Source organism: Diplotaxodon limnothrissa, linkage group LG13 (genome assembly GCF_057381915.1).
Source record: "Diplotaxodon limnothrissa isolate DT_005_m linkage group LG13, D_limnothrissa_male_GT1.1, whole genome shotgun sequence".
In the NCBI taxonomy this organism is placed as follows: domain Eukaryota; kingdom Metazoa; phylum Chordata; class Actinopteri; order Cichliformes; family Cichlidae; genus Diplotaxodon; species Diplotaxodon limnothrissa.
In genome coordinates, this window is record NC_140608.1 from 10,809,459 (window position 1) to 10,822,419 (window position 12,961).

At 39.3% G+C, this 12,961-nt stretch overlaps 1 protein-coding gene across 1 annotated transcript; it reads right to left on the bottom strand.

The window, feature by feature from the left end:
- Positions 1-1,117: 1,117 nt before the first annotated feature.
- LOC146619877 (multiple inositol polyphosphate phosphatase 1-like) lies at positions 1,118-12,321 on the bottom strand. The gene is made up of 5 exons (XM_085369787.1): positions 11,702-12,321; positions 11,429-11,623; positions 9,632-9,729; positions 8,169-8,299; positions 1,118-1,768 (listed from the first exon to the last, which is right to left on the bottom strand). Exons 1-5 carry the CDS (start codon positions 12,288-12,290, stop codon positions 1,387-1,389), a joined length of 1,395 nt encoding a protein of 464 aa, XP_085225913.1. The 5' UTR covers positions 12,291-12,321; the 3' UTR covers positions 1,118-1,386.
- Positions 12,322-12,961: the final 640 nt, after the last annotated feature.

Below are 12,961 nucleotides of genomic sequence, written 5' to 3' on the forward strand. Positions count from 1 at the left end.
AGTAAGTCGGAGATCACTTGCTGTCGGCGTACAGAGTGTCTTCCCGCACGTGTGTATTCATTAAAATCATTGTTTGACCAAGACCTTCTGGACCAAGGGTGGTTTGTACTCTCCCTCCTCAATTGTGAACCTTAACACCAGTTTTAAGCCTTGCTGATAAGATAAAGTTTATTTTGTAAACTATGGTCATCATTAGAGCAAGAAAAGAGAATAAAACAGCATATGCTCATTGGTGAATGACTTGTCAATCATGATTTCTTGGCCAATGGCTGTACAGCGTCCTTCAGTTTTACAGTCTGATCTACCAAACCGTAGATCTAAAGCTCAGACCAAACCGTTGCAATGGGACTTCACTGTTGTGGCTTTGCCCAGCTTTTACACCGTCTATAGTTTTCCGTTGCAGAAGCATTATGTTGCTTTTCAGTGAAATAAAAATATGGCAATACAACAAAAAACAAACCACATCTGATGCTTTCCCATCACTAACAAGTGCCATTTTGCTTAATTTTACTGCAGCTGTTTCATTTTGTTTGTTGTACATTTCATGCACTCTTTGCACTTCTGTAATGACTGTTCCATGGACTGGACTATGACTGGATTGTATTGTAGACAACTTTAGAGAAGCTTTTCCTATGACATTTCCAATAGGCTAATAAGCTATGCCTAACTTTTCCTTCTGGCTACCCAAACATTCACCTTCTCATTTATGTCACAGTAAATATTTAATGTGTAGCTATCAAAATTACATTTTCCTTTATTTTGTCATTTAGAAATAAATTGTGATTTTGAAAAAAAAAAAGATGAACACAGTGTCCAACCTTTTTATTATTATTGTTTTTTGTTGTTGTTGTTGTTGTTGTTGTTGTTGTTTTTTAAATCAAACATACAGACATGTTCTCTTTTCATGGACAAGTGAATCTTGGGAGTGACCCCAATCCAAGAAGATGGTTCTTGCCCACAAATGGTAGTGCATTTAAAATAGTTTTTCACTGCTTTACCTTAAAAATAAGACAGAACACTGAGAAAAGTGAGTGACCTTATCTGCAAGTCATAAATGTTTACACTGGAAAAATGGATTATTTAATGAAAGCATTAGGTTGTGTAGTGATGATAGCGAATCTTGCAAAAAACAAAAAACAAAAACAAACCAAACCCAAAATGTTATATACTTTATTATAGCAGCGATAATACTGAAATGCTACAGGAACTTCAAATTCACTTTGTAGGTTTGGGTCTTTGGGTGTTTCAGAGACACTGGATTGCTAGAGTGAAAATCCTGTTCAGAAAGGCCGTGTTGAACAGTGAAATATTCATGGAATAACAGACACATTCTGACTAAGGTAATGCTTGTATAATGCCTTCTTTTCCAGAAAATACTGTGCTTGCCTAAACTTCAGCAGGCTGCTTGAACAGCTGACACTCAGTTTCAAAGTCGCAGCCTTGGAGCAGATCCCTGTAGTGCTGCAAGACATCCTGATAGAGCGGCATGGAGGCCTGATCAGCCAAACCGGGGAATGTTACAGGCTTCTCATTGAGCAGCGGCTGCAGTCTGAGGTCACCTCCCCCGCAATCATAAAGCACCAGGATCAAGTTAGCTGCATAGGGCAACATATGGCTTGTGCGAAAGGAACGGCGGGTCTGTGCAGCGAAGTTAGTTGAAGTCAGCGGTTCGCTGTCATTGAAGAAGCCCAGAAGGGTAAGCAGAGGCAGGAGGGTCTCTGCATGGCCCACCTGGACTGTCACAGCTTCAGCCACCTGCTGGCCTGACCTACAGAATACACAGTTTCAGTGTTGAAATATGAGAACTCAAACAGTCAGTTAATTGGTTTGTTGATTGCCACATGGACATGCATTTCTGACAGCCTGTGAACACCAGGTATCTATTAGGGATTGGCTGAGCTTATCAAATATGGGGATTGTGGGGTTATTACCATCTTCAAATACATTGAAGTGATTGACATTAATTTTTAACTGTAAATATGACTGTAGTTTCTAAATAGTTTTTAGAAATAGCATTTAATTAAGCAGGAAATAGAAATTCCAGCTAGAAATGAAAACGAGTCAGAAGCAAAGGCAAGGCAAGGCAAGTTTATTTGTATAGCACATTTCAACAACAAGGTGATTCAAAGTGCTTTATATACGACATTAGAAACAAAAACAAATAAAAAGCATGATTTAAAATTGATTAAAACAAGCAAACAAACAAACTAATTAACAAACAAACAAAACAGTATATAAAATCAAAACAGATAAAATCAGAACAATAGATAAAATCAGTAGTTAAATGTAAGTTTTGAAATTTAAGCTTAAAAGTGTGGATTTGGTGCTTTATTCAAATGCAGCTGAGAATAGGTGAGTCTTCAACCTGGATTTAAATAAACTGAGTGTTTCAGCTGATCTGAGGCTTTCTGGGAGTTTGTTCCAGATATAAGGAGCATAAAAGCTGAATGCAGCTTCTCCGTGTCTGGTTCTGACTCTGGGAACTGATAAAAGACCGGATCCAGATGACCTGAGGGATCTGGAAGGTTCATACTGGGTCAGGAGGTCACTGATGTATTTTGGTCCTAAACCATTCAGAGCTTTATAGACCAGCATCAGAACTTTAAAGTCTATCCTCTGACGGACAGGCAGCCAGTGTAAAGACCTCAGAGCTGGACTGATGTGGTCCACTTTTTTGGTCTTAGTGAGGACTCGAGCAGCAGAGTTCTGAATGAGCTGTAGTTGTCTGACTGATTTTTTAGGTAGACCTGTAAAGATGCTGTTACAGTAATCAAGCCTACTAAAGATGAATGCATGGACTAGTTTTTCCAGGTCCTGTTGAGACATCAGATCTTTTATCCTTGAAATATTCTTGAGGTGATAGTAAGCTGACTTTGTTATTGTCTTAATGTGTTTTTCTAAGTTTAGGTCTGCATCCATCACTACACCCAAATTTCTCGCCTGGTTTGTGGTTTTTAGATGTATAGATTGAAGTTCTCTGGTGACCTGTAATCGTTTTTCTTTGGCGCCAAAGACTATTACCTCAGTTTTGTTTTTGTTTAGCTGGAGAAAATTGTGGCACAGCCAGTCATTAATTTCCTCCATGCATTTACCAAGAGCTTGTACAGGGCCTCGGTCTCCTGGTGACATTGTGATATATACTTGTGTGTCATCTGCATAGCTGTGGTAGTTTATTTTGTTGTTCTTTATAATCTGTGCCAGTGGGAGCATGTAAATGTTAAACAGAAGGGGTCCCAAGATGGAACCTTGGGGAACTCCACATGTGATACTTGTCTGCTCAGATGTGAAGTTACCTATTGATACAAAGTATTTCCTGTTTTCTAAGTATGTTTTGAACCAGTTTAGTACAGTTCCTGAAAGACCTGTCCAGTTCTCCAGTTGTTTGAGTAATATGTTGTGGTCAACTGTATCAAATGCTGCACTGAGATCCAGTAAAACTAAGACTGACATTTTTCCACTGTCTGTATTCAGACATATGTCATTGAACACTTTGGTCAGAGCGGTTTCAGTGCTGTGGTTCTGTCTAAAACCTGACTGGAAGGCATCATAGCAGTTATTCTGTTTTAAGAAGTAACTGAGCTGTTGAGAAACTGCTTTTTCAATGATCTTACTTAAAAATGGGAGATTTGAGATCGGCCTGTAGTTGTTCATTTGTGTCTTGTCAAGATTGTCCTTTTTCAGTATAGGTTTTATTACAGCAGTTTTTAGTGATTCTGGAAACACACCTGATAATAAAGAAAAGTTGACGATCTGTAACAGGTCTGACTCCAAAGTCTTTGAGACCTTTTTGAAAAAACTTGTTGGCAGGACATCTAAACAGCAGGAGGAGGAGTTCAGTTGACCTAAGATGTCCTCCAGGTCTTTGCTGTTAATAGGGTGAAACTGTTTCATGGTGTTTAAACAGTTTTTTGGTGGACACAGTACATATTCTGGATCTGCTGTTGATGTACCAATTGCTTGTCTAATTTTTTGGATTTTTTCTGTGAAGAATTTGGCAAAGTCATTGCAGGCCATGGTCGAATGAAGTTCAGCTGCCACTGACACAGGAGGGTTTGTTAGCCTGTCAACTGTAGAAAATAAGACCCGAGCATTATGACTGTTTTTAGTGATGATGTCAGAGAAGTAGGACCTCCTTGCACTCCTCAGTTGTAAATTATAATTGTGAAGTTTCTCTTTATAGATGTCATAATGAACCTTGAGGTTTGTTTTTCTCCATCTGCGCTCAGCTTTCCTACACTCTCTTTTTTCATTTTTCAGTAGTGTGGAGTTTCTCCATGGAGACTTTTTCCTTCCAGAGATAACCTTCACCTTAATGGGAGCAATTGGGTCCATGACATTTAACATGTTAGCATTGAAGCTATTGACGAGCTCATTGACTGTCCCTCCGGAAAGGTCAGGTGTTAATGGGAAGACCTGGTTAAAAATTGCACTACTGTGTTCAGTTATACACCGTTTTGTGATCACTGTTGTTGATATATTTATGTGGGCTGAGATTTTACTTTCAAAGAAAACACAGTAATGATCAGACAGGCCCACATCAGACACAGTAACCTCTGAAATGCTCAGGCCCTTGGAGGTCAGTAGGTCAAGAGTGTGTCCTCTATTATGTGTGGCCTCTGTTACATGCTGAGTCAGCCCAAAGTTGCCCAGAGTGTTACTCAGGTCTTTAGTTCCTTTGTCCTGAGGGTTGTCCACATGGATGTTAAAATCCCCAACAATAATTACACAGTCAAAATCAACACAGAGCACAGACAGCAGTTCACTGAGGTCATTAAAAAAGTCTGTGCAGTATTTGGGAGGCCTGTAAACATTAAGAAACACAACTTTGGATGGGGCCTTCAGCTGTAAAGCCACATATTCAAAAGACTGAAAACTTCCAGGAGATAGCTGCTTACATTGAAATGATTCATTAAATAAGACAGCAACCCCTCCTCCTCTCCTGCTCACCCTGACCTCACTGATAAAACTGTAGTTAGGAGGGGTCGTCTCGATGAGAACAGCTCCACTGTTACTTTGGTCCAACCAAGTTTCAGTTAAAAACATAAAATCAAGGCTGTGCTCAGTGATTAAATCATTAATTAAAAATGTTTTCCCAGCTAAAGATCTAACGTTTAATAAAGCCAACTTAAGTGTTTTAGAGGTATTACTTGTCCCCTCGTGTTTGGGAGCAGTCTGTGGCACACAAGGTATGTTTACTATGTTTAAAGATCTTTTAGAGTGCAGCTCTCTGTGTTTTGACCAGGCCACATGTCTCCTGTCACCTAAAAGTACAGAAATTTTAAAACCTTCTAGTAAACAGGGTCCCAGCTTCTCCTGGAAAAAGTCGCCACTGCCATAATCCTCGCAGCCCGGACCCTCCACACATCACACATCAGACTGCGGAGACAGGGCATGAAGGTGGTAAGGAGGAACTAAGAGCAATGTGACTTCGATTGCTCTGTTGAGGGTGGGGCTCGATGGCGAACCTTTGGCCGCTCTGGTGGGGGGTTTATGGGGGACAAAAAGGGATTGGGCCGGGGGGTAGATCTGAGCCCAGCATTGACCCGCTTCATCATCTCCTCAGTGAATTTCAGGTGTGGGGAGGAGGGAGAAAGGGAGGGGGAGGAGGGTGATGGCCTGTCAGGGGTTTGGGGGACTGGGGAAGATTGTGGTCCCTGGTCCTGGTCGTTGGTGTTGTTGAGAGAATTGGAGGCAAATAGGGACCCCTCTTCTTGCCTTAGATGTCTCTCCTTTCTGAGGCTCTTCCCGGGTGGGGGCAGATGGAGCTCCTCCTCAAGGTTTCTGCTGGGCTTTGTCTGTTCTTGGAGTACTGTTTGTTCCTCTTTATGAGATAACTCCTCGTTTATCTCAGCCTTGGCACCAAGCACAGATGGATGACGTATGGAATAAAACAAGTTGGAGGTGAACAGTTTCACCCCTGACTTGTTAAAATCAAATCTATTTGCTTTAAACAGATGCCTGCGTTCCCAAAAAATATTAAAGTTGTTGATAAAATGCACTGAGTGGTCCGCACATGCTGATATAAGCCATTTATTCAGTGTAAACAACCTGCTGAATCTCTCGTCTCCTCCTCTGACGGGCGGTACAGGTCCACTGATGAATACAGCTGCATTCAGAGAGTTTACAGTATTTAGTAATCTAGTAAAGTCCCGTTTCAGAACCTCCGACTGTTGTTTGGACACATCGTTTGACCCTGTATGCAGAACAATGTTTGTCACAGTTGGACATTCATCTGCAATTTGAAGAATTCTCTCCTTCAGGTTGTTGACCATATCGTTAGGAAAGCAGAGGACTTTTCAAAGAGTTGTTAAAGATCTTTAACAACCAGATAATAGATTAGGGTTCATACATCTGTAACCTTTTTAACAGCTTACTCAAGATGACATTGCAAAAGTCCATTCATTCAAATTCATTGCTAAAAACAAGCCCCAGAAAGGAGGGCAAAGCCTTTGCTCACTCTGATGTTTTAAAACTCCCACAAATCTAGCTGGAGAAATACCCAATGTTGTTTTTATTGTCCTATTATCCTATGGATTAGAAAGACAAAACATAATGGTCATTATATATTTAAGGTGTGTTCACTGACTCACAGCTTTAACCTATGCTCTAAAGAACAAGCAAGGCCATGTTCCATTTTAAAAGCTGTTGTTAGCTTCTGATTATGCTCAGTGGCACAGTTACTTTAATTTCCCTTTATTAGTCTATTTTCACCAGTAAATTTGCTAGTTTTATTTAAAGAAATCAGTATTATTAGCCTAATATTTTCCAGTAAAGATGAAAGGCTTACATATATGCAACTCCTAAAAATAAACTTAACAAAAATTAAGAACAATGTTAATATTTTAGCTCATGTGGTCTGCAGGCTGGACGCCGCTCCAGGAAAGTTTTAATCCCAGTTATTAAAAATTCGAGTTCATAATGATTAAGTGTAACCTTTTCTATAGCTTACTCAAGATGACACTGCAAAATCCATTCATTTGAATTCATTGCTAAAACCGAGCCCGGTGAAGGAGGGCAAGGCCAGAATGTTCTAACTTTTACTAACGTTTCTCACTCTGATGTTTTAAAACTCCCACAAATCTCACTGGAGAACAACAAAATGTTGTTCTGCTGTTTTTTTGGTCTCAGAATTTCTGTGACAGATGACTGCAGTTGCTTGCACATTGTGCTTGGCTGAAAGGTACAACCCACAATCTGCTCACTCTGCAGTCACATTTTAAACAGTCAGAATCACCCACACACATGCTTTAACGGTGAGCGTGTAGTAAAGTTGTTCTCTTTTCAAAACGGGAACTTTACGATTGCATCCTTTCAACACATGTAACAACACAACCTGGGTTGGCTCTTCACTACTTACACTCAGTGGCTGGATTATTAGATACATTTGTTGCATTTTAACACCAATATCTAACTGGCCAATCACATGACAGCAACGTATTACATTTAGGTATTTATACATGGTGAATAACTAACCTTGAAGTCAATAAGCTACAGCAGCAGAAGACTACTGTTGCCAGCTAATAAAAAGAAACTGAGGCTACAAGTAATATGGATCTCAAAAAATGGACAACAGATAATTGGAAAACTGTGGCATGTTCAAATGTCTCTCAGCACAAAGTAAGCATTGTTTAACACCGCAGCCTACCTTAGCCTCTGTACATATTTGTACATCTGATGGCTGCTCCCAGCCTATCTCAAATAATCTCAGACTAGTTGAATGAACAAGACAACTGGTTCATTCCACTCAAACGCACAATCATCAGATCTCAATTCAGTGGAGCAACTGACAAATATGCAGCAGTTGTATGATGCTTTAAGTCAGCATGTTTCCAGCACCTTGTTGGATCTATAGCTTCAAGGTTTAAGGAATTTCTAAAGGCCAATGGAGATGGGTGGGGGTGGGGGGTGTTCAACTTAACACAGTAAAATAGGAACTTTCCTAATAAAGTGGTCAGCGAGTGTATGCTAATGAGCCACACTTTTGAAATATAGCGAACACGAGCTCTGCTGTCTTTTGAGCTGATCCCACATACTGTAGTTCAGCTAAAATAATATCCAGCAAGTTTTGCTTCTGCCTGGATTCAGGGCTGAGCAGTGAGTCCTTTTCCCCCAAATATGTTTATTAACATGAGAAAAATATAGTGTAACACCATTTAAGGTTTGCTTACATGTTCTCTTTAGCTGCTTTTTCCAGACGGCTGAAAACATCATGGAAGAGAATGCAGCTTGACTTGCTGTTAATGTCATAACCATAGCTTCTTTTCCAGAAGTGCTTCAGATCATTTGCATACTCCATTACCTGTTGAATAAGAAAGTCAGCGTCAATGCCAATTTTACTTATATAGCACATTTCATTACACATAAGCATGGGCTTATTGTAAAAGTTGAAAAAAATAAAAAGTCTAAGGCAATAAAAACAGCAAAACAAAACTGTAAAAAGGAATGAAATACAAGTTAACATTTACAGGCATGCAGACACACACACAGTTATTAAGTGTAAGGCTGTTAGAATAAAGAACGTTTTGAGTTTGATTTCGAATGTGAAGCTTTAATTGGCCTTAGCTTGGTTCACAGGACAGCACTACAGTAACTAAAAGCAACCTCAGCACACTTAGGTGTAGCTCTGGGAACAGTTAACAGATCTGATAACCTGAGAGATCTAATTGGGTTACAGACAGTGAACAAGTCAGAAATGTCCTGGGGAGTCAAACTATTGAATCCTTCATAAACTAACAGAAGGATTTTAGAGGTAATTCTATATCAAACTGAGAGCTAATGCAATGACGTCAACGCTGCGGTAATACTACAAACACAAAATTAGTCTATGTGCAAATCTGGCATGACTAAACAAAAAGGATAGAAACCTGCTGATCGTTCACTGTGCAGGTGACAGTTCAGGCTTTCTGAGATCAGATTGCAACATAAGACACAGGAATCTCTTTGTGAGGTGAAGTACAGGACACATTGGCAGGATCTTTCTCTAATCTGAAGCTTGTCTCTTTATTTGTTTCTACTTATTTATTCATAAAACAGACTGTGCACATGAAATGCAACAGCTGTGATACAGGGTATTTCATTTAATTTGGCTGGTTTTCTTCTTGTTGTCTAGTTATTTGGTGAATTGGAACAAAATTTGGCAAATTACTGCCACCAACTGGACAAACTTGTTATAGTTTTATTATTCTAGTAGTTGGGGTGTTTGTCCCTTCAGTTAAGGGTAAGAGAGTCAGCTCACAATAATTTATTTTTAATAAAGTGACAGAAAGTTTGCACTTGTAAAGAATTTTATTTAATGATGCTCAGGATGATTCTTATGTTGTTCATTATTTTGTTTTCACCTATGCGTACGCTCTTGTGTGTTTTCAGCCTTGTGTTTTCAGCCTTGGGGCGACCGTGGCTCAGGGGTTGGGAAGCGTATCTGTAACCGGAAGGTCGCCGGTTCGATCCCTGGGCTCTCTGTCCTGGTCGTTGTGTCCCTGGGCAAGACACTTTACCCTACCGCCTACTGGTGTTGGCCAGAGGGGCCGATGGCGCGTCCATCATGCTTTCCCTACTGTGATACACGACTCAAAGTTAATCTGAAGCACATATTACTGCTTTATCACAATGTGCAACCCTATTCCTGTGTCACCTGTGCATCGACCTCGTCGTAGAGACGACACCATGGAGAGTTCACAGTCTTGATGGCAAACTCATACGCACACAAATAAAATGCAGCTTCGGCCATATCTGCAGGAAAAAGATTAAAACAAAATGTTAACAGTCAGTGAAATCACAGCAGTCAGGAAGCTGTTAGAAAAACAGAACTGAAAGCAGGAAGCGACATATTAAAAATCTTAGGAGCATGGTATGTGTTGCATTTTCTTTATACAACTTTAAGTATGGAAGAAAATCCTGAAATTAGGTAAAAGTTCCAATTTATTTGGGTAATAAAGACAACAAATAATGGAATGGAGAATGGAGTAGTATTTGAAAGACACCATTAAAAGTACAAAAGTACAAATAAACATAATTTAATATATATTACATATATTTTGATAGTTTAATATATATTATATTAGGTAGTTCATTTAAATGGTAACAAATCTAGGAATCAAAGATCATTTCAGAGGTTTAAAAGATTCTCTTTTTTGTAACAAGATGTATACATATTTGGCTTTTTGGAGCATGTAATAAATTTCTGTTTACAACTCAGAAATATCTGAAAAGAACTCCTAAAATATATAATATGATAAAACATGTTAGAGGTAAAAAAAAAAAAAAAAGGTTGAAAAGTATTATTTCAGTATTTTCTTTTCACATTTCATGTATAATGAAGATGTGAGAGTTAAAAAAGCACAACGCTTCTCTGTGAAATATGGAAATGAACTTTCCAACACTCATGCTGTTTCAAAGCCACAGCTGAATGTTGTCGAAAGCTGCACGTTCCTAAACCGCACCAAGCAGACAAACTTCTACTATCAGCATTAACGCTGAGTGAACTTGCAGTATTATTGTTATTATGTTTGAAAACAGCTCCATCTACTGTGCAAATATCTGCTGTAAGAAGCCCAGTGACACGCCATAAGCAGAATTTCAGAAGTTTTTATTTTAAAATGTTTGGTAATAATTTAGTAATAATTATTGGTGAAATGTAGAAAGTGTTCAATTGTTAAACCCGTGAAGCCAAGATGTGACAAAATTATCAAATAAATGTGTTAATAGACCAACTAGAAATTGTAAATAATAACACACCAGCTATTTCACGGATAAATAATAGAGCCTCTGTCTGTCTGTTCTACATCTAACTCAAAAGCTTTCAGCTGATCTACTTTAAAACACAGTGACTTTAATCCTTGGGAAGTGCACTACTAAGCTGGTGTCATTCTAAGGAGTGACAGATTAATTTTTGTGGCCACACACCTCTGTGGCAATATAAAGATGTCACCAGCTACAATGAGGGTAGTTTATAAATCAACTTTCACTGACTGTGAGATCTAACTTTGCTGTTAAAGACATGCCTGTAACAGTTAGACCCACAGTGGTAACACATATTAACATAACAAGCGGTAGACTTACGAAACCAAAGCGGCCAACTGATGTTTAAGTTGTGAAATGTGCATCACGTATGGTTTTTGACAGTTTCATTACTTGTGAATTCATGTGGGGGAAAAAAAAGTCTACTGCGTCTACTGCAAGTTCTTTGAGCTTGCACTGTGTAACGTGGCACAAAGAAATCCTGCACAATATTAACCTACTATATAAACATATATCTACTGTCATATTTAGGTGTTCTGTACTCTAATCAGCTGTAATCAAGTGGTACTCTATATCTATCTATCTATCTATCTATCTATCTATCTATCTATCTATCTATCTATCTATCTATAGCTTAATCTGATTATATGTAATGCTCTCAAAATGATGGATATGATAATACACCACTAACCATCTGTGATTGCACTGTATGGGATGTTGAGGATGTCTGCGATCTTCTGCTGGACCCTCCTCATCTCTGGCCCTTGCTTGAACTTCTCCACCTCTGTCACAGCTGATGGGTTGTTATCAACTTCCTCCAAAAACCTGGTGCATTTATCAAAAAACCTCATGAGAGCGTCATTCACCGCGTGATCAAACTCCATATCTGCACAGAGGAAAGCAACAGATTATAATGAGCAACAGGTTATGCATAAAGGGGCCATCATAATAATCATGGTCGTACCTTTAATATGCCACAGTTCTGTTAGTCCTGCCTTGAAGGACAGTGTGCTGTTGACACACCTGTGCTTTGAGCTGGTTATGAATTTGATGAATCCACCTCGAAGCTTCTCCTCTGAAATCAGTGAGGGGAACAGCTTTGACAGCCTGACAGCCAGGTGTTTGTGATCATTCACACCTTTCTGGACGAGTCGTCCGTCCATGTCCTCGGTGTACCACATCCTCCACTGGTTTTGCAGTTCACGCAGCCAGTTCCTGTTGGAAACATTGCTGCCCTGAACCACGTCGTAAAGCTTCTTCATCTTCTTGACGTTTTTTGTGGTCGGGTATCTGGTTCCGTGCCTTATTACGGCTGTCAGATGGATTTGGCGACATTGTGCAGACGGAGGCTGTAAAATTGATCTGTTTACAGCAAGTATGTCCTCTATGAGATACGGGTTCACTTCCTCATACCTTCCTTTCGTGCTGAAATATTTGGCGATTGCTGGGATCTCTGGGTTCTCCTCTGGATTCACGTCGGTACAAAAACAGCTGGAAATACCGGTTATGATGGTAAAATAAAAAACTGCGCTTTTCCTTAAAGCGGTCGTCATGATGGGTTACTTGTGAGGCCGTGCGCAGACCCGAGAATGACGTCGATCATGTGGGACTGTCCAACCAATGCCTTGTAGGGGGAACGATACGAAAATGACAAGCTCTGCTTGTTTATTAATATTCATGGTGATCGTATAATTTCTGAAAGTGACTGTCCGTCGGTTTCCAAAAGTTATTTGATACTTTGAGGAATATTTTGGGTTTTTAAAAAAAAATTGATTTGATAAAAGTAGCTTACTGTTTCACACTAAAGCTTTTGAAGCATGACTACGAGGCATGACTTTTTGGGGCACATCACCCTGATCTGAAGTGCTAGAGTTTTCTCTTCTTGCCACTTAATTAGATTAAAATGATTAAAATGAAATTCTAAACTCTTCATTAACTCCTTTATTTAGGAATGTAGCAGGAGCAAATGATTAGTAAATAATGGTAATGTGTTAAAAATCTCTTAACATCATCAATTAAAAAGGGTTTTCTATAAACAAAAGACAGTTGTCTGCACACACAAACCCACAGATTTGCATCATTGTATCTTCCCTCAGCGTTAGTGCACTGTAATGGAGATCAGAGATTCAGCTTACTGAAAGTCTACACATGTTTTATTGTTTATTGAATTCTTTATTGAGCTTAGCTGATATTTTGGAGGATTGTTTAGGTGACAGTTCGTGGT